Source organism: Carassius gibelio, chromosome A13 (assembly GCF_023724105.1).
Source record: "Carassius gibelio isolate Cgi1373 ecotype wild population from Czech Republic chromosome A13, carGib1.2-hapl.c, whole genome shotgun sequence".
Classification (NCBI taxonomy): domain Eukaryota; kingdom Metazoa; phylum Chordata; class Actinopteri; order Cypriniformes; family Cyprinidae; genus Carassius; species Carassius gibelio.
Genome location: NC_068383.1, coordinates 1,865,295 through 1,883,255, shown reverse-complemented (window position 1 = coordinate 1,883,255; position 17,961 = coordinate 1,865,295). Strand labels below are relative to the sequence as shown.

Below are 17,961 nucleotides of genomic sequence, written 5' to 3'. Positions count from 1 at the left end.
TATAAATAGTATATACCTGAATAATGTTAATGTTACTAATTTAGAGCGTCACCAGCATGTTACTGCAAATAAATTTTATGTTTAAAATCCAAAATAAATCATAATCGTAATGTTTTGGACTTGAGGTTGCGATGACAGAGTGTGTCCACTAGATGTCGCCAAACAGCGGCTGAATAAAGCGGCGCCCTGCGCTTCACTGAGAGCGCCATGATCCAGAGTCACTGGCACACGAACACGAGTTCAGTGCCAAGAAAGGCCACAGCAGCAAGAGCAAATGACCTTGATTAATTTCACTGCTTGTATATCATACGAGCCTCCACGTTATTATTTTAAGTCATGTCCTACATAATCCTACTTTTTTAATTTGTTCTTGAGATATTAATGAGCGGTTTCTGTTGTGTGATAGCATGTCTGTATTAGAGCATTCATGTGTCACTCATTCAAAAATATATAACAGGACAATAACAGGACAACAGGAAATATTGCTTTATTTTTGTACGTGCATAAATAATATCAGTAGTTAATGGTGAGGGAGCTCTATAGAATGTGTCTCACCTTTACTGGCCATCGCACGCTGAGGTGTTTTCATTAAAATGTGTTGTTTTCCCATCAGAGTCAGCCGACAGGCTCTCAGAAGGAGTTTACTTGCCATCTTGACTTTAAACTTGGGGTCTTCTATGCGCGCTCCCGACCCGCCGACGGTCACAACAGCGTGTGAACTAGAGTCAGTGAAAGTCACTGGAATGATTGACACGTGGGACCGACCAATCACAGAGCAGATCCGCTGGATTTTGACCAATGAATGAACACGCGGTTAAGGAAGAGCGGACAGGTGTAACTGGAGAGGACAATAAAATAAAAGTGAAATCTGTTCCGACTGCCTTTAATTTACACCGGAAGATTTAAACCGATTTAACTAAAATATTTAAATAAATAAATAAACACTGCTGTTCAAAAAGTTTGGCGTCAGTAAGATTTGTATTGTTGTTTAAAGAAGTATCTTCTGCTCATTAAAGCTCGTTTATTTGATCAAAATTACAGGGGGAAAAATTGTCAAATATTATTATAATGCAAAATAATGATTTTCAGTGTGAATGTGTGTTAACGTGTAATTTATTCCTGTGATGCACAGCTGTATTTTCAGCATCATTCCTCCAGTCTTCAGAGTCACATGATCTTCAGAAATCAGAAAATATGCAGATTTGTTACAGTTTTGCTGCTTAATATTTTTGGGGGGAACCTGTGATATTTTTTCAGGATTCTTTGATGATAATAAAAAGCTAAAAAGAACAATATTTTTTTCAAAATAGAAGTAAAAGTCCTTACTGTCACCTTTGATCAATTCTACACATCCTTGCTGAATAAAAGTATTAATTTCTGTCAAAAATAGAAAGAAAAAAAATTCAGCTTTGGATCACAGAAAGATATCTGATTACAGAGAAAGAGAGAGAGAGAGATTTAATTGTATTTATTTCACAAATTATATATGTATATATATATATAACGTTAGAGGCTTTGAAAATATATAAATAGTGCAAGTGTTAGAGGGTCTTTTAAAAAAAAAAAGTAAATAAAAATAATATAAAAAAAATCACGGAGTGAAATCAATCATTATCTGTGTTTTAATACACTCACATAAAATCAAGATGCATCAAAAGTCATTTTGATGAAAAAGTCAGTCGATATCTGATTAATTTAAAATGTAAAAATGTCTAAATAAAATAAAAATAGTAGTAAATTTGTTAGGAAAAAAAATGCATTTAGGAAAACCAACAGATTCAAACAGATTTGGCATGGATGGATGGATAGAAAAATGCCTTTAGTTCCGTGAGAAGAACAATCTGCAGGTTTATAAAGGTTTAATACAAAATGAAAGAATTAGTAGAAAAGTAAATAGATAAAAATATTTAATTTATAATCTTAAAGAAAAAAAATACAACCTCTATCACTCCCCCACTTGAAAACTATTCATGCTGATGGAATTATATCACAGTTTGGATCCCTCATGTTAGTAAAGAAATGGCAAGGGTTTGATGAACTGAAATCATCCCTCCTAAACTCTACACCCATGAAAGAGAATCAAGTGAGATTCTACTGAATAAACTATTCAATTTAAAATAACATTCTTCCATCAACTCAAATTACATCTTTCAGTTGTGTTGGAATATTTTGAGTTTATCCAGTGGAATCTTCATCTTAGAGGTTACTGTCCCTTTAAATCCCTTGATTGGCTCAGTATATCTACTGTATGTAAAAAAAAAATATTTCACCTATTTCACAATACAAAGTTTTATTTATGCAACATTGGCTGACAATTAAGAACAACAAACACACACAGATATAGAAACACTTGGAATGGAAGTGACCACAGATACACATACTTTACACACACACATATATGTGTATATAAATATGCCTCAAAATGTTGATTGCACAAGGAACTCAAATCATAAACACATTTCTACATTCTGTTTCTAAAAATAAAATTATGAATAAAAAAGTGATATTTTTAAGACACTCCTGGCTTATATGTTGTTACATTTATTAATTGAATGTGATTTTTATGGTTATATATTAATTATTATTATTATTTAATTAGTGATATATCCATTCAATAAATTATTCATGACACATATTAATTCAAATAAACTTTATAATTATTTCTGGTGCAAATCTGCAGGCTTGAAAACATGTTTTACTCATAATTCAGGAAAATGATTCTGATAGGGCATTTAAGGCATATTAATATCAATAAATGTGTCTCTGGAGCACAAAACCAGTCATAAGTCTCTAGATGATTTTCTCAATATTTAGATTTTCTTTTGCTTTAATACATGCTTTTTGCTCCCTCAGATTCCAGATTTTCAAATAGTTGTATCTCAGACAAATATTGTCCTCCTAACAAACCACACATCAATGGAAAGATGATTTATTCAGCTTTCAGATGATGCATAACTGGTTTTGTGCTCCTGGTTTCGTGCACATATGTTAACATCCAACAAAACAAAGAAACAGAGAAAGTCAATGTTATGCCATAAATGTTGAAACATTGAAAAGTAAATGACTTTGGAACACATGCACTTACACACAAAAGCATAGAATAGAACAGAACATATGCATTATATTTCATAGTTCCTGAACTTGTGTAAAAGGCCTGAAGGAGCTGCACCAGTCCAGCGAAACCGATGATCCGCTGTGAAACAGAAACACAACAGTCAAAAAAACTCAATCCTTTAGAAGTGAAGGACTGTAAATAGTCATAAAACCAGTCTCTTACTGGATGGCAGCGAGGATTCAGACGGTTTCTCCTCCGCTGGATCTTCTGCAGCCTCAAGCATCGGCTCTTTCTTGCTCCTCGAAGCCCAATGCATTGACTGAAATGTGATTTTCGGGAATACAGTAATGCAATTATTATAAAATGTTCTAAATATAATGAATATATCACCTAACTTAGACTCACTGTTTTAACGGAGTCACTGAGCGCTTGCCACTCGCTGAACGGGATTACAATCTGACTTCTGAGCCAGAGATCGTAACTCTTTCTTTTCTTCTCATCTGTGAGAACATCTTTAGCTTCCTGTAGCTTCTGGAAGTCCTCCACTGTGAAGAGTTCATGTGTGAGAAACTTCCTTTATTAATGTTCCTGGGCTTACTGTGAATAACTCATCAGTTATTGAAAAAAATAAAATAAAATAAATAATAATAATAATAATAATAATAATAATAATAATAAAAAAAAAAAAAAAAAAAAAAAAAAAAATATATATATATATATATATATATATATATATATATATATATATATATATATATTTATTTTTATTTATTTCTGTTTCTTTGTAATATGTCATCATGTTATTTTAGGTGAGTGCGAATCAAGAAAAAATAAAAATAAAAAAAATATAAAATATAATAAAAAAAAACTTTAAAAAATAAATTTACCAAAAAACAAATTATAAATATTTAACTATTAAAAAAAAAATTACAAAAAAAAGGTAATTTAAAAACGTGCCAACACAATCCATTGTAATTGAATCTTTAAATATTATATTTAAAAAAATAATAATTATTAATCATTCATAAAAAAAAAATGTTTTTATTTTATTGCATTAATTACTAAAACACTTTGTTGACTTTTTTATATAAATTATAATTAGACAATTTAGTTGTTTTAAAATGACATCTTATTGTAAATTAATATATATTATACACTGTTGTTATTATGCTAATTTATTATCAATATTACAGTTTTTCTTCTGTGTTTTAATCAAATAGATGCAGCCTTGATGAGCAGAAGAGACTTCCTTAAAACACATTACTGATCTCAAACTTTTGAACAGCAGTGTAATAATATATGTGTTATATAAATTACTTTTTTGTAAATTATTGATTCAAACAGATCAATAATAGTCCAAAATGTGGTATTTTATGGGAAACAAGTCACAACCTTCTGGAAAATCTAAATCAACAACTGTGAATGTTTTCAGACAAAAATCATTGCAACTCATTCAAATGAATATGTTAATCGTGGAGAATATGAGTGAGTGTGTTACCTGCTCTGGGGTTCTCTGGGTGTTTGTCAGGATGACAGGCCAGAGCTCGCACTTTAAACTCAGTCACGATCTGTTCAGTCTAAAGAAGATGATTAGTGTCACAGATGAGCATGTGATGACTCTCTAACACACATCGATGAAACTAAATCAGTTATTATTACCAGCATGATCACTGACGTCACACAAATCAATATGCTGTTCTGCTGTTATCAACTTTTATTCTGTCACATGCATGTTAATGCAATTATCAAATGTTTTTACATTGTTTACAATAGCTTAAACGAACACACATGTTGCATTTGCGATTATAATAATAAAACGTTGCCTTTATAAACTAGCGGAAATAATCGAACACAAGCCGTCAAGGAACTCTGACGAGTTGTAGAGAGTCGCGTGTTCACCGTTGAGAGTTCATCGCAGCCGAGAAGCCCGTAATAATCTTCCAGATCCTCCCTTCTGCAGCTCAGGATCGACTCCATGCCTCCTACACTCCACCGCTACACGACAATACCGTAAACTCTCGTGCACGAGTCCCGCTGTCTGTCGGCCGCGGTCTACAGAGCGCGCGTGCGCGCAGCTATTTGGAGTTTTACGGTAGAGGTACTTTTAAATGACGCAGACGCTCCGAATACACTAAAATACCAGACTTCTGATTGAAATCTGTAAAAAATTACAAACAAAATGACTTTTGATGCATCTTGATTTTATGTGAGTGTATTAAAACACAGATAATGATTGATTTCACTCCGTGATTTTTTTTATATTATTTTTATTTACTTTTTTTAAAAGGCCCTCTAACACTTGCACTATTTATATATTTTCAAAGCATCTAACGTTATATATATATATATATATATATATATATATATATATATATATATATATATATATATATATATATATATATATATAATTTGTGAAATAAATACAATTAAATCTCTCTCTCTCTCTCTCTCTCTCTCTGTGTGTGTGTGTGTGTGTGTGTGTGTGTGTGTGTGTGTGTTAAAATAGTATACTATTTCAAAATAGTTAGCATGTTGTTTTGGCTATTCTGTAGAGTTTTTTTTTTACTGCCAAACAGGATTCAACAGCATATTTCTTACATGTACACAGTTCGTAAGTACAAATTCAAACACAATTAAAATAATAATAATAATTAACAGAACTTAAAAGAGAAAGATAAATGTATTTATGCATTTTGATTTGCTCCTGTCCGTCTGCTCGTGACGTGACGTCACATGATTACCGGAAGGTCCTCTCGCTCCTCCTCCGTTCACTCCCTGGTGAAGATGGCGGACGGCGAGAATCAACGGGCCGACACCGCCGACGCCGAGCCGCTTCCGAAGAGACCGAGATCCCTGGATCCGCCCGGTCACCCGGAGCACAGCGCGGCTGCCGGAACCGAGCCGATGGAGGCGGAACCGGCGCCGAGGACCGAGTCCCATCAGGCCTCACTGAACAACAACAACCATCAACGCCGCACCGAGACCGAGCCTGAGCCGCAGCTCTCCGGTACGACCGTCCCGAGCGCTCGAGTCCGTTTACTCATTATTTTGGGAGATTTTAAGATAGTTTTCTCTCATGCTGAGCCCACAGTCAGGTTCACTACAGTTCACTCCGTTTTACCCTGTTTTTACTTTAGTGTGGTCTGTATTATTATTCAATATAATAGCAACTAACAATTTTTTATTATCATTTATTTATTTTATGAAACATCTGTTTAATTATTCAGTTGCTAATTATTATCATCATCGGTGGAGTTCGAACTTTTATTTGATACTAAAAAACTTGTTTTAAATGTTTTTTTTTTTAAATATATATTTTATCTATTATTATTTCGATTTTAAGCCTTTTATTATTTCATATATTTTAAATAATGATTCAATAAATGTTATTTTTAATCTTGTAATTATAAGTAATAATTATCTAATAACTTTAGTTTTCAATTAGTTTTATAATTAAGTTTTTATTACTATTATTAACGTATTTATTAAATATATTAAATTATTTATATATTTATTATTATTTTATTTTACTTAAAACTCTATTTCATTCTATTATTATTGTTATGTATTTAATATTATTTACTTTCTCAGTCATTACATATTATTATTGTTTTTATACAATAATATATAGCATGTCACACTTCTGTCACTTGTCTTGTCAACTTTATAAATATTTCATGCTTTCTTTCTACATTTATTTGCATGCTTTATTAAAAGCATTTAGTCACTGTAATAATGCATTCATATTTTTTTGTAATAACTGGTTCAATAAACCAGCTGAAATTTCACATTAAAAAAACAAAACATCAACACACAGTCTTGTTCTACCTTGCATAATTATTAAAATATTTTTTCATTAAATTAAAATATAAAATAAATGAATCAAATATAGAATCAAATGCATTATTCTAAGCACTAAATATCCATTTATTCTGCTATAGTTGCTGTTACTCGATCTGAAATCGTGTTTTTGTCTGTTTTGCACACAGACCATCCCAATGGTTTCACATCACCTGATCTTCTTCATCATGATGATGATGATGATGATGATGACGACTGCTCGTCTCGTGCCAGCTCCAGTGACTGGACGCCTCAGCCACAGATCGGTAAGCTCAGTCAGTGCTCTCCTCCGTGTGAGGTGTGTGTTTTGTGAGTTAAACTGAGGTCTGGTTGTCTTTCAGGCTCGTATCGGTTCATTCAGCAGCACATCATGAGAGGAACCGACCCGAGGGCCATTCTGAAAGACCTGCTCCCCGAAACGGTTCTCCCGGCGGATCTGGACGACATGACGCTGTGGCAGATCATCATCAACATCTCAGAACCGCCCAAAAGAAAGAAACGCAAAGACGTCAACACGCTGGAGGACGTGGTGCGGCTCCTGACGGAGAGGAAGAAGATTCTGGTGCTCACGGGCGCCGGGGTGCGTCTCTGAGATCTACTTTAAATCACACACAGACTCTCAGCATGTTTCCAGGATGTTGAATTCTCCTCTTGTTCCTCCTCAGGTGTCTGTTTCCTGTGGGATTCCTGATTTTCGGTCTCGAGACGGTATATACGCTCGACTCGCTGTGGACTTTCCTGACCTCCCTGATCCTCAGGCCATGTTCGACATAGACTACTTTAGAAGAGATCCTAGGCCTTTTTTCAAATTTGCCAAGGTTCGAAACACTGCGTCTTGCCATAAATGGAAAAATATTACTGCGTTGATGCTTTTCAAGTACACTGCATGCACTTTTTTTTCATGCACTGGTCAATTTAGGCTTCTATAGCATTTCAGAGTTGAAAGAAAACCAAGTAAATGCACTTAAATGCACAAATGCACTAGATTTCAATCACATTGCTTTTATTTTTCCTAAAATAGAGAAAACGGTAAAATTCTGAAATATTATTGTCATTTAAAATAATGCTTTTCTATTTTAATATACATTAAAATGTAATTTATTTCTGTGATGCTCCGCTGTATTTTCAGCATCATTCCTCCAGTCTTCAGTGTCACATGATCTTCTGAAATCAGAATAATCTACTGATTTATTATGTGTAATTTCTTTCAGGATTCTTTCTAGTTAAAAAGAACATCATTTATTTAAAATTGATATCTTTTCCAACAATATAAGTCTTTATCATCACTTTTCATCAATTTAGCACATGCTTGCTGAATAAAAGCATTCATTTCTTTCAAAAAAAAAAAAAAAATACCACAAACTGTATGATGTTACAAAAGATTTCTATTTTGAATAAACGCTGTTCTTTTTAACTTTAAATTCATCAAAGAATCTTGAAAAAAGTATCACATGTTCCAAAAAATATTAAGCAATATGAATCAGTATATTATTCTGATTTCTGAAGATCTTGTGACACTGAAGACTGGAGGAATAATGCTGAAAATACAGCGGAGCATCACAGAAATAAATTAAATTTTCGATTAAATTTAACTAGAAATCCGTTATTTTAAATTGTAATAATATTTCACAATATTACTGTTTTTTCTGTATTTTAATCAAATAAATGCAGCCTTGAAGAGCAGAGGAAACGTCTATTAAACGCATTACAAATCTTACTGACCCCAAACTTTAAAGGTTTTTATGGAAGGGTTTGTTAATCTATCAAAAGCCTAATTTTATTATTGCACTTTATCTATTAACCTCTGTAGATTTTTACAGTACATCTTTTTAAAAAGGCAATTTTCTCAAAATGAGAAAAACACTTTATTCCTATATATATGTCTATATTCTGAAGGTTTTTAAAGAGCGGTTTGTCTATATTATATATAACATTTTAGTCCTAACAACAAGGTGAAAATGTTTTTTCCTGACCGCTGACAGTATTTTTAAATTCATGGAGTCGTAAGAAAAACATGCAAAATCCCCTCTGAAAAAAAAAAACTAACTCTAATATCAAAATCGAAATGGAAATGTATGCAAATAAGTCAATATTTAATCAGATAATTCATAATTTGCATATCTAAACATAGCATTTTAAAAAAATCTACTTGTAGTACAAAACAATTGTCTTAATGCATTGTGATTAATCGCCTGGGATATCTAAGTTTACATTTATGTGTTTGCATGCACTTATTTCTGAAAATTGCATGCATGCCATTAAATCTATGCATGAAGATAAATACCAATATCATGTGTATCGTGCTCATGATGTAGGAAATCTACCCGGGACAGTTCCAGCCGTCTCCATGTCACAGGTTCATCTCGATGCTGGATAAGGAGGGAAGGTTATTAAGGAACTACACTCAGAATATCGACACGCTGGAGCAGGTGGCTGGGATCCAGAAGATCATTCAGTGTCATGGTACATCTACTAGTGATAATTACTCTAATAAACCTAGAGTTTAATATTCAGTCACTATCTAGACTCTTTCTTTATCCTCTGTGTTTTACGGTTTAATTGTAGGTTCTTTTGCGACTGCTTCCTGTCTTGTCTGTAAACATAAGGTTGACTGTGAGGCCATAAGGGAGGATATATTCAACCAGGTATGATTGAGTATGAACATTTAAAGGAACAGTTCACCCCAAAAACGAAGCTTTGCTGAAACTGTCCTCACCCTCAGATCATCCGAGATCAGGATGAGTTTGTTTCTTCGTCAGATTTGGAGAAATGTAGCATTGCATCACTTGCTCTGCAGTGAATGGGTGCCGTCAGAATGAGAGTCTTACAATAATCCACAGCACTCCAGTCCATCAGTGAACATCTGGAGAAGACAAACGCTGAAACACATCCAGCATTAAGATGTTTTTAAAGTCTATAATCCATAATAACACTGAATCAGGAGAGAAATCTGCAGTGTTTAAACAGCTCTAAACAAATATGTGGCTGGATTTTGAAGTGAGAGACAACAAAGATGCACTTTTTCACTGGAAGAAGTATTATTATGTGGATTATTGTTTTGTTTTTTTATAAGCTGTTTGGACTCTTATTCTGACGGCACCCATTCACTGCAGAGCAAGTGATGCAATGCTACATTTCTCCAAATCTGATGAAGTAACAAACTCAATCTCGAATGCCCCGAGGGTGTGTAAAATGAGCAGAAAACTACATTTTTGATTGAGCTGCTCCTTTAATATGTGCCTGCGTTTGTGTCGTGGCTCATGAAACCGTCGTTGTTCTGCTGCAGGTTGTTCCTCACTGTCCGAGGTGTCCGGCGGATGTCCCATATGCCATTATGAAACCAGACATTGTCTTCTTTGGTGAGAACCTTCCAGAGTTTTTCCACAGAGCCATGAAGCAGGATAAAGATGAAGTGGATCTTCTCATCGTGATCGGCTCCTCGCTGAAAGTGCGGCCGGTGGCTCTCATTCCCAGTGCGTATGTCTGCAGTAATCCGGGTTGCTTTTGCATGTGAAAATAGACTTATTGTGCTTGATAACTAACTATTTTGTGTGACTATTCAGATATGATGCATCAGGTCAGATTGAGACAAAAACAAATGTAGAGCAATTCAGATTCAAGTGTTGTTTTTGAAGCTTAATCAGCAATTTAGTGGATACTAAAGATGGCGTCATTGTGTTTTCATATATGATGCTTTGATACTGGTAGGTATTTATATACAGCAGCGATTCTCTAAAAAATTACTTATTTTTGTCCCCCTGTGAACTTAATATTTCTATTTAATAACACGTCTCCATGTTTACGCTTCTCTCTAATATCAGTTAATTGTCACTTTGCATGTAGTTAAACAAATTAAATAATCTTTTTCAAAATGTTATTTTTATTATATATACTTTATTGAAATATTTTTTTATATTCTTTTACTTTTGTAATTTTTGTGTTGTGTTAAATTTAAGATGCGTAAAACAAATGCAATCAGATATAATTATTTTTTGTAAAGTTTTCGATTTTTAAAAACGCATTGCATGCAATTTCATAAAAATATATTTTTAAATATTGTATTTGGTTGTATTTATTTTTTGTTTTATTTAAAATAAATATGGTGCATTTAAATTAAATACAAAAATATATGTAATGTATAAAATTTTTTTGTTATTTTAATTATTTTTACTTATTTTTTATTAAATGAATGATAATAAAAAAGGCAAAAAAAGCAGTCCGATATTAATTTTTGTAAAGTTTTACATTTCAAAAAACTCATTGCATAAATGTTATTTCATTAAATATATTTTTTTATATTTATTTTTGTAATTTATTTAAAATAAGTATGAATATAATAAAAAAGTAATATATTTAATGTATAAAAATTTAATTAGTTATTTAAATTTATATTTTTATTATTATTAAATAATAATAAAAAAATTGAAAAATAATAAAGACAAAAAAACTTGCATATAAAAGTTGCTTAAAACAAAAGCAATCAGGTTTTCAATATCTCATTGCATTTCATTAAATATACTTTTTAAAAATATTTGTAAAAATTAAATCTTTTAGTAATTGTTGTATTTGTTTTTTTTAAATAAAAAATAATTTTAATGATTAAAATAAATAATAAAAACGTTATATAAGTCTTAAAAAAAACGTTGATTTAATAAATTCGCTTTATGGAAGCGTGGAAGTATGGAAAACTGTGCTATTACATAGAATTTACATGGTTTTCTTATAATATTCCATTGTATGGTTTAAAATTTGTTTTTGTTTTTTTTGTTTAGTAATTTTACCTTTCATTTGTTTTATACATCTGTCTCGCTCTGAAGGCTCTATTCCTCATGACGTGCCTCAAGTCCTGATCAACCGCGAGCCGCTGCCGCATCTGAACTTCGACGTGGAGCTGCTCGGAGACTGTGACGTCATCGTGAACGAACTCTGCCATCGTCTGGGGGGCGACTTCGAGCAGCTGTGCTACAACTCGTCCCGTCTCAGCGAGATCACGGAGAAACCGGCCGCTGAGAGCCCGTCCACAGACCCCCAGGGGCCTGAAGATCACGCTCGGCCCGTCTCAGGAGCGTCAGAGGACGTCCCAAACACTGAATGTCAGGATTCACTGTCTCCCAAGAAAGAGGAGGAACCGGAAACAGCATCTTCCCCAGCAGCACGAAGAACAAGCCCTCATCCAGAGCCGGCACCGGAAACTAACACAGACCCAAAAGAACATTCTCCGAAGTCGGCGAGTCCCAGTCCGGAGAGGAGAGTAGCGTGTGACCCTACAGAAGCACTGGACACTACTGATGACGTGAAGGAGGAAGAAACGGCTGATCCTCACCATGCTGAAGTGCGGAGACGGTGCTGGAGAAGCCGAATCTGTCAGAGTCCAATTAGCAAACGACTCGGAGGTAAACCCATCTTTAAGATGTACCTGCTGTAATTATCAACGAATATTGGCTAAACGGGCTGTGATGTAGACATGGTGGGCGGAGTCAAACAGGCAGAGATTTAAAATGTATGCGTGGGACTAAACAGGCAGTGATTTAGAACAGACAGTGATTTACAATGGGTGGGCGGGGCTAAACAGGCAGTGATTTAGATAGAGCTGAAGATCTTTGCCCGAACCCGATGGGACCCGTCGGAACCCGACGGGTTCGGTCGGGTTCGGGCTTAATTTCTATCATCTTACGCGGGCTCGGGCCGGGCTCGGGCTTGCGCTCCGGTTTGCGCTCCGGTTTGCGAGGTAAACGAGCGGTCATGTGATGGGTTTCGATTAGCGCGAGAAAGATGCGAAAATGAATGCTGAGCAGGTGTAACGGAGGCTTGCCTCTGGTGATTACGTTTTGGTTGCACCAGCAACTAAAGCAAACTCTGAGGTGTGGAAAAGTTTGGACCATGTTTATAATGAGAATAATGAGTGAATAAAGACGCACCATCAGTGAATGCAGGAACGCGCTGAAGACATCTACAGTGGATTCAATCATTTTCCTCCATAAAAACATGTAGACCTAGCCTAATCTCTGTGAGTAAAGGTTTTTCAAATGATAACTAAATATTCATTGAGTCTTAAATGCATAATGTTGACAGAGTATTTACGCTAATGTTGGCATTATTCTTTTATTAAATACAGCAAATCCGGCGGAGCCTTTATCTTAGTTTCGTTATTGCCAAATACCCATCTTAATTTAAAATTTATCTTAATTTTTTTTTTTAATGACTCGTTTTTATTGGTGCGTTGGTCTATTTATAGGTTAAATGAGCCTATGTCTAGAATGCTGAGATGTTACGATGTCACAGAGGACTTATTTTATTTCTTTATTCCAACTTCCAAGTGGTCTAGTCTACTTTAGTTATGAGTAAATTATGTAAAAACATGAATAAATTACTCATTGTTGACAAAAGGCAAAAGAGCTGTGTGCGTGCGCACATTTGAATAATGTCGGGCTGTAAACGGGTTCGGGCTTTAAAAAAGCTGTCAATCAAAATGTACTTGTCGGGCTCGGGCCGAAACCTGTCTGGCTCGGGTCCTGTCGGGCCTAACTTTTAAGGCCCGATTACAGCTCTAGATTTAGAACAGGCAGTGATTTAGAATGGGTGGGCGGGGCTAAACAGGCAGTGATTTAGAACGGGTGGGCGGGGCTAAACAGGCAGTGATTTAGAACGGGTGGGCGGGGCTAAACTGGCAGTGATTTAGAATGGGTGGGCGGGGCTAAACAGGCAGTGATTTAGAACGGGTGGGCGGGGCTAAACAGGCAGTGATTTAGAACGGGTGGGCGGGGCTAAACTGGCAGTGATTTAGAATGGGTGGGCGGGGCTAAACAGGCAGTGATTTAGAAAAGGGAGTGAATTAGAATGGGTGGGCGGGGCTAAACAGGCAGTGATTTAGAACGGGTGGGCGGGGCTAAACTGGCAGTGATTTAGAATGGGTGGGCGGGGCTAAACAGGCAGTGATTTAGAAAAGGGAGTGAATTAGAATGGGTGGGCGGGGCTAAACAGGCAGTGATTTAGAACAGGCAGTGATTTAGAACGGGTGGGCGAGGCTAAACAGGCAGTGATTTAGAACGGGTGGGCGGGGCTAAACAGGCAGTGATTTAGAATGGGTGGGCGGGGCTAAACTGGCAGTGATTTAGAACAGGTGGGCGGGGCTAAACAGGCAGTGATTTAGGATGGGCAGTGATTTAGAACGGGTGGGCGGGGCTATACAGGCAGTGATTTAGAACGGGTGGGCGGGGCTAAACAAGCAGTGATTTAGAACGGGTGGGCGAGGCTAGACAGGCATTGTTGTAGAACCAGTGGGAGGGGCTAGACATGCAGCGATCATTCCATGTTTGATAATCGTTTTTATTCTAAAAAAAAAAAGTTTTTCGTTACGTAAAACTATTTTAGTTTTTATTTATATAATTAAATTTTTATTATGATGCTATTTTTAATTTATATATATATATATATATATGTATATATATATATATATATATATATATATTATTATTATTTTTCTTTAATGTTTTATAAGTTTAAATTTAAATTGTTTGAAGTGATCTTGGTAGTAGTGAGTTTATAAGATTTCTCTTCATCTCTCATAAAGACACCGTTCATATAAAAAGATCATCAGATATTCATTTTTATAAATGCTTGGTAGATTTGAAGTGTCCGAACACTTATTGCATGCATGATTTAATTTGTGGCTTTTCTGTTTTGCAGCCTCACAGTATTTATTCCAAGCACCGAACCGCTACATTTTCCACGGCGCAGAGGTCTACTCGAGTTCAGAGGACGAGACGTCCAGTTCCTGCGACAGTGACAGTGACTGCTCTCGCTGCAGCGCAGACGCTTTGGAGAATGAAGACAGTGACGGAGAAGAAGACAAAGAAACAGACGGCCAGGCAGAGACAGTACAGGACCATGAACACAAACGCCTTCAAACAGACTGCACAGCAGAAACAGACCCACCATCCACACAATAACTCACCAGCACTCGCTGCATTTAATCTACTCAAGCCTCTTTTATATATTTTTGTATTTCCCTCCCTCCTAAACATCCTGTTATGTCTTCTAATGCATGCAACTTGTTTCTTTTGTTCGGCTTATAACCCTTTTTGTTTTTTCACCTTTGCATTTTTAGATGTAAAATATGCATTTAATTCCGGTGAATGTTTCTGCCTGAGAATTGAACTTGCTATGTAATTGCTTGGGATAAAAAAGGGAATGATTTTCAAACCAAAGATTACTTTTCTGTATTGTTTCTTGTTGGATCTGTCCAGTATGTTCACCAAACCGTGGCATTTTCAGACATTTGGCAGCTATGGTCAGCCTACTGTTGAAGTCTTTTATACTCTAGTCATCTAACAGATGTTTTCAGGACATTATTTACATGCATTCCTGTCCTCAAGCACTTAGTAAGTTCTGAATCAGTTTTTGGTTATGCTTGTTTGGTTAATGCTCTCGTTGACTGTGCATTCAAATCTTTATAACACTGTTAAGTTTTAATATCAGCACGAATTCACGATTCCCTCATGCTGAGGATGCAGTTTTGGTTGTATGTTCTTAAACTCATTTTTTTAATGTTTAAAAAAAAAAATTTATGTCAGATTTTGTGTTTACGTTAATGTGGATTGGCAATGCTGCAAAAGAGTAAAACAATACTTTTTGACTTCACAAATGTAGCATTTTTGACTGTTATCACTCGCCCATTCATGATGCATGCAAGTTTGAATTAAGAATGATAGAGAAGTATTCTGCTTCGTAATATAATATGAAAATCATAGGTAGTCCTGTAGGCCTGACCACAGTTGCATTTCTAAACTATTTCGTACCGTTGTATTTATTTACTGCATATTTATTGCATGTTTGAATCGTGAGGTCACATGTTTTCTATTTATGTAGTTTATTAAAGCATATTGCAGTTATAGTTTCAAGTTCAAGGATATGATAGATGACTAAAAGGCAACTAGCAATAATTTAGTGTAATTACTAAACAAATTACAATCCTTGATTAAATAACTCACCTTGCAGCCTTTTTTTGGTGGAAATGACCGTTTGAATATATTAAGATATATATATATATATATATATATATATATATATATGTATGTATGTATGTGTATATATATATATAATGGATCTAGCAAGTGTCTATAACAAATCCATTAAGACTTATAGAATATTTTAATGAATATAAATATGTTCATAATTCTTAAATAGAATTGAAAGCATTTTGTGTTCATAAAAAATATTTTTTATTAATAAAAATTTATAATATTTTGTTAACATTTTTATATTTTTTATTAATTTTTTGTTAAACTACATAATCTTTTTTTAATTATTTAAATCATTTAAATGATTTTATTTATATATTCAGAATATAGTTGTAATATATTACAAATTCATTAAGATTTTGAGTAATGCTTTCGTTTTAAATGTCAGTAAATTGGAGTAGGAAAGGCAAGATTTCAAAAAGAGTTTTATCTTCAAAAGGTCAAATGGATAAATAAATACGATATTTATGCCGATGACGGACTCTTATTTTGCCATGGGGACTGTTGTTTTGACACGTCCGCCATGTAACGGAAGTCCATGTTGGATCTCGCTTCGGGTTGACAACAAAATAAGAGTGAAAGTGAAAGGGAAAACATGATGCGGTGAACGATGAGCTGAAGTGGATCTGGAGGAACATAGACTAGAGTTCAGAGGATGGAGGATGATAATCCTAAGTGTCGCGCGGAGGGTGTGTGTGTGTGTATAGGTGCAGGTACAGAGGAGAAGTAGAAGAAGAGAAGAGGATGACACCATTTGCTATGCGGGGGTGTTTTCATTTTCCTCCTTAACACATACATTTTAAAACACAAACTACGGAGTATGTTTTGGACATTATTTAACTATGTAAAAGACGAACAAATTTTTTAGAATGATAACATTTCTTACTCCATCTTTTAGCGGTGCTGAAGCACCCCTAAAAAGGGGCTATCCTCGCCCATGCTTTGGAGTTCGCAAAACATTTGATTCAGATCAGGTCTTTCGAGCGGATTTGCAAAGCATTTGATTCTATCACGTAGGCTACTATATCAAGTTTTAATAAAGAGAAAAGAGGTTTCGAGACAAATTTTTGAAACAAAATAGGATGAGTTTAAATGTCTTTGTTCATTTTGTGTGACTAAGCCAGAAAGAGAGCAGTATAAAAGGGAGATGGCAAAAATTGTTAAAACACTGCTTCACTAACCTGCTCGACTGTTAGCATAACTGCTACCATGTGCTACATTAAATGTATAATCTATAACATTTGATACATCTAACAATACAAATAAAACATTTTATTTTATGTCTATAGTTGCCGATAAGCTTTTAATATAAGTTATTGTTTTTAATATAAGTCACAATCTCAACATGTACTGCTCTGCACCACAAACATCCCGTTTTGACGCGTGATTTAACGTCTCCGCAAATTTTCCACGCAAACCTGGAAGGCACAAAACATTTGATTCAGATAGGGACTCCGAAGCGCGTTTCGCGAATCGCTTGATCGGGGCTTCGGAGTTTGCAAAACATTTGATTCAGATCGGGACTCCGAAGCGCGTTTCGCGAATCATTTGATCGGGGCTTCGGAGTTTGCAAATATTTGATTCAGATCGGGACGACTCCGAAGCGCGTTTCGCGAATCACTTGAGATCGGGGCTTCGGAGCGAGTTTGCAAAACATTTGATTCAGATCGGGACTCCGAAGCGCGTTTCGCGAATCATTTGAGATCAGGTCTTTCGAGCGGATTTGCAAAGCATTTGATTCTATCATGTAGGCTACTAGATCAAGTTTTAATAAAGAGAAAGCAGGTTTAGAGACAAATTTTTGTTAATAGCCTGTTAGTAATCCCACAGTCCATAGCATCAGTAACTGTATAATTTAGTAAGGGAAAATTAAAACAAAATAGGATGAGTTTCAATTTTTATTTTATTTATATAGCAATGGTCATCTTAACCTCTGTTGCAGTGTTCAGGGTATTTCAGGACCCTAAATTAAATTCAAATTCATCTAAGTAACATGACACATGACAAATTCATCTAAGTCATTTTCTAAGTAAAATGACTTTA

General features: G+C 34.9%; 3 protein-coding genes across 3 annotated transcripts in view; 1 reads left to right on the top strand and 2 right to left on the bottom strand.

The window, feature by feature from the left end:
- LOC128025847 (cytochrome c oxidase subunit 5B, mitochondrial-like) overlaps positions 1-733 on the bottom strand; it is a 4,708-nt gene extending 3,975 nt beyond the window's left edge. Inside the window, exon 1 of the mRNA XM_052612404.1 lies at positions 556-733. Within this exon, the coding sequence (XP_052468364.1) occupies positions 556-652 (97 nt within the window). The 5' untranslated portion in view covers positions 653-733. The remainder of the gene's footprint in view (positions 1-555) is intronic.
- Positions 734-2,273: 1,540 nt separating this feature from the next.
- Positions 2,274-5,085, bottom strand: LOC128025845 (dnaJ homolog subfamily C member 12). The gene is made up of 5 exons (XM_052612401.1): positions 4,955-5,085; positions 4,554-4,632; positions 3,461-3,600; positions 3,278-3,374; positions 2,274-3,193 (listed from the first exon to the last, which is right to left on the bottom strand). Exons 1-5 carry the CDS (start codon positions 5,030-5,032, stop codon positions 3,120-3,122), a joined length of 468 nt encoding a protein of 155 aa, XP_052468361.1. The 5' UTR covers positions 5,033-5,085; the 3' UTR covers positions 2,274-3,119.
- A 676-nt stretch (positions 5,086-5,761) lies between these two features.
- LOC128025842 (NAD-dependent protein deacetylase sirtuin-1) lies at positions 5,762-15,542 on the top strand. Its single transcript, XM_052612396.1, has 9 exons — positions 5,762-6,065; positions 7,048-7,164; positions 7,240-7,478; positions 7,564-7,716; positions 9,214-9,361; positions 9,464-9,543; positions 10,185-10,371; positions 11,716-12,291; positions 14,585-15,542. The coding sequence occupies exons 1-9, from the start codon at positions 5,792-5,794 to the stop codon at positions 14,845-14,847; spliced, it is 2,037 nt and encodes a 678-aa protein (XP_052468356.1). The 5' UTR covers positions 5,762-5,791; the 3' UTR covers positions 14,848-15,542.
- The last annotated feature ends 2,419 nt before the right edge of the window (positions 15,543-17,961 follow it).

Bases quoted from the DNA above. Each gene is read 5' to 3' on its own strand.
- LOC128025845 (XM_052612401.1), bottom strand. From the start codon at position 5,032: ATGGAGTCGATCCTGAGCTGCAGAAGGGAGGATCTGGAAGATTATTAC. The intron at 3,601-4,553 runs GTAACACACTCA...AACTCTTCACAG, and splicing joins CCCAGAGAACCCCAGAGCAG to TGGAGGACTTCCAGAAGCTA. The intron at 3,375-3,460 runs GTGAGTCTAAGT...ATCACATTTCAG, and splicing joins TCAGTGACTCCGTTAAAACA to TCAATGCATTGGGCTTCGAG.
- LOC128025842 (XM_052612396.1), top strand. From the start codon at position 5,792: ATGATTACCGGAAGGTCCTCTCGCTCCTCCTCCGTTCACTCCCTGGTG. The intron at 7,479-7,563 runs GTGCGTCTCTGA...GTTCCTCCTCAG, and splicing joins TGGTGCTCACGGGCGCCGGG to GTGTCTGTTTCCTGTGGGAT. The intron at 9,362-9,463 runs GTACATCTACTA...GTTTAATTGTAG, and splicing joins GAAGATCATTCAGTGTCATG to GTTCTTTTGCGACTGCTTCC.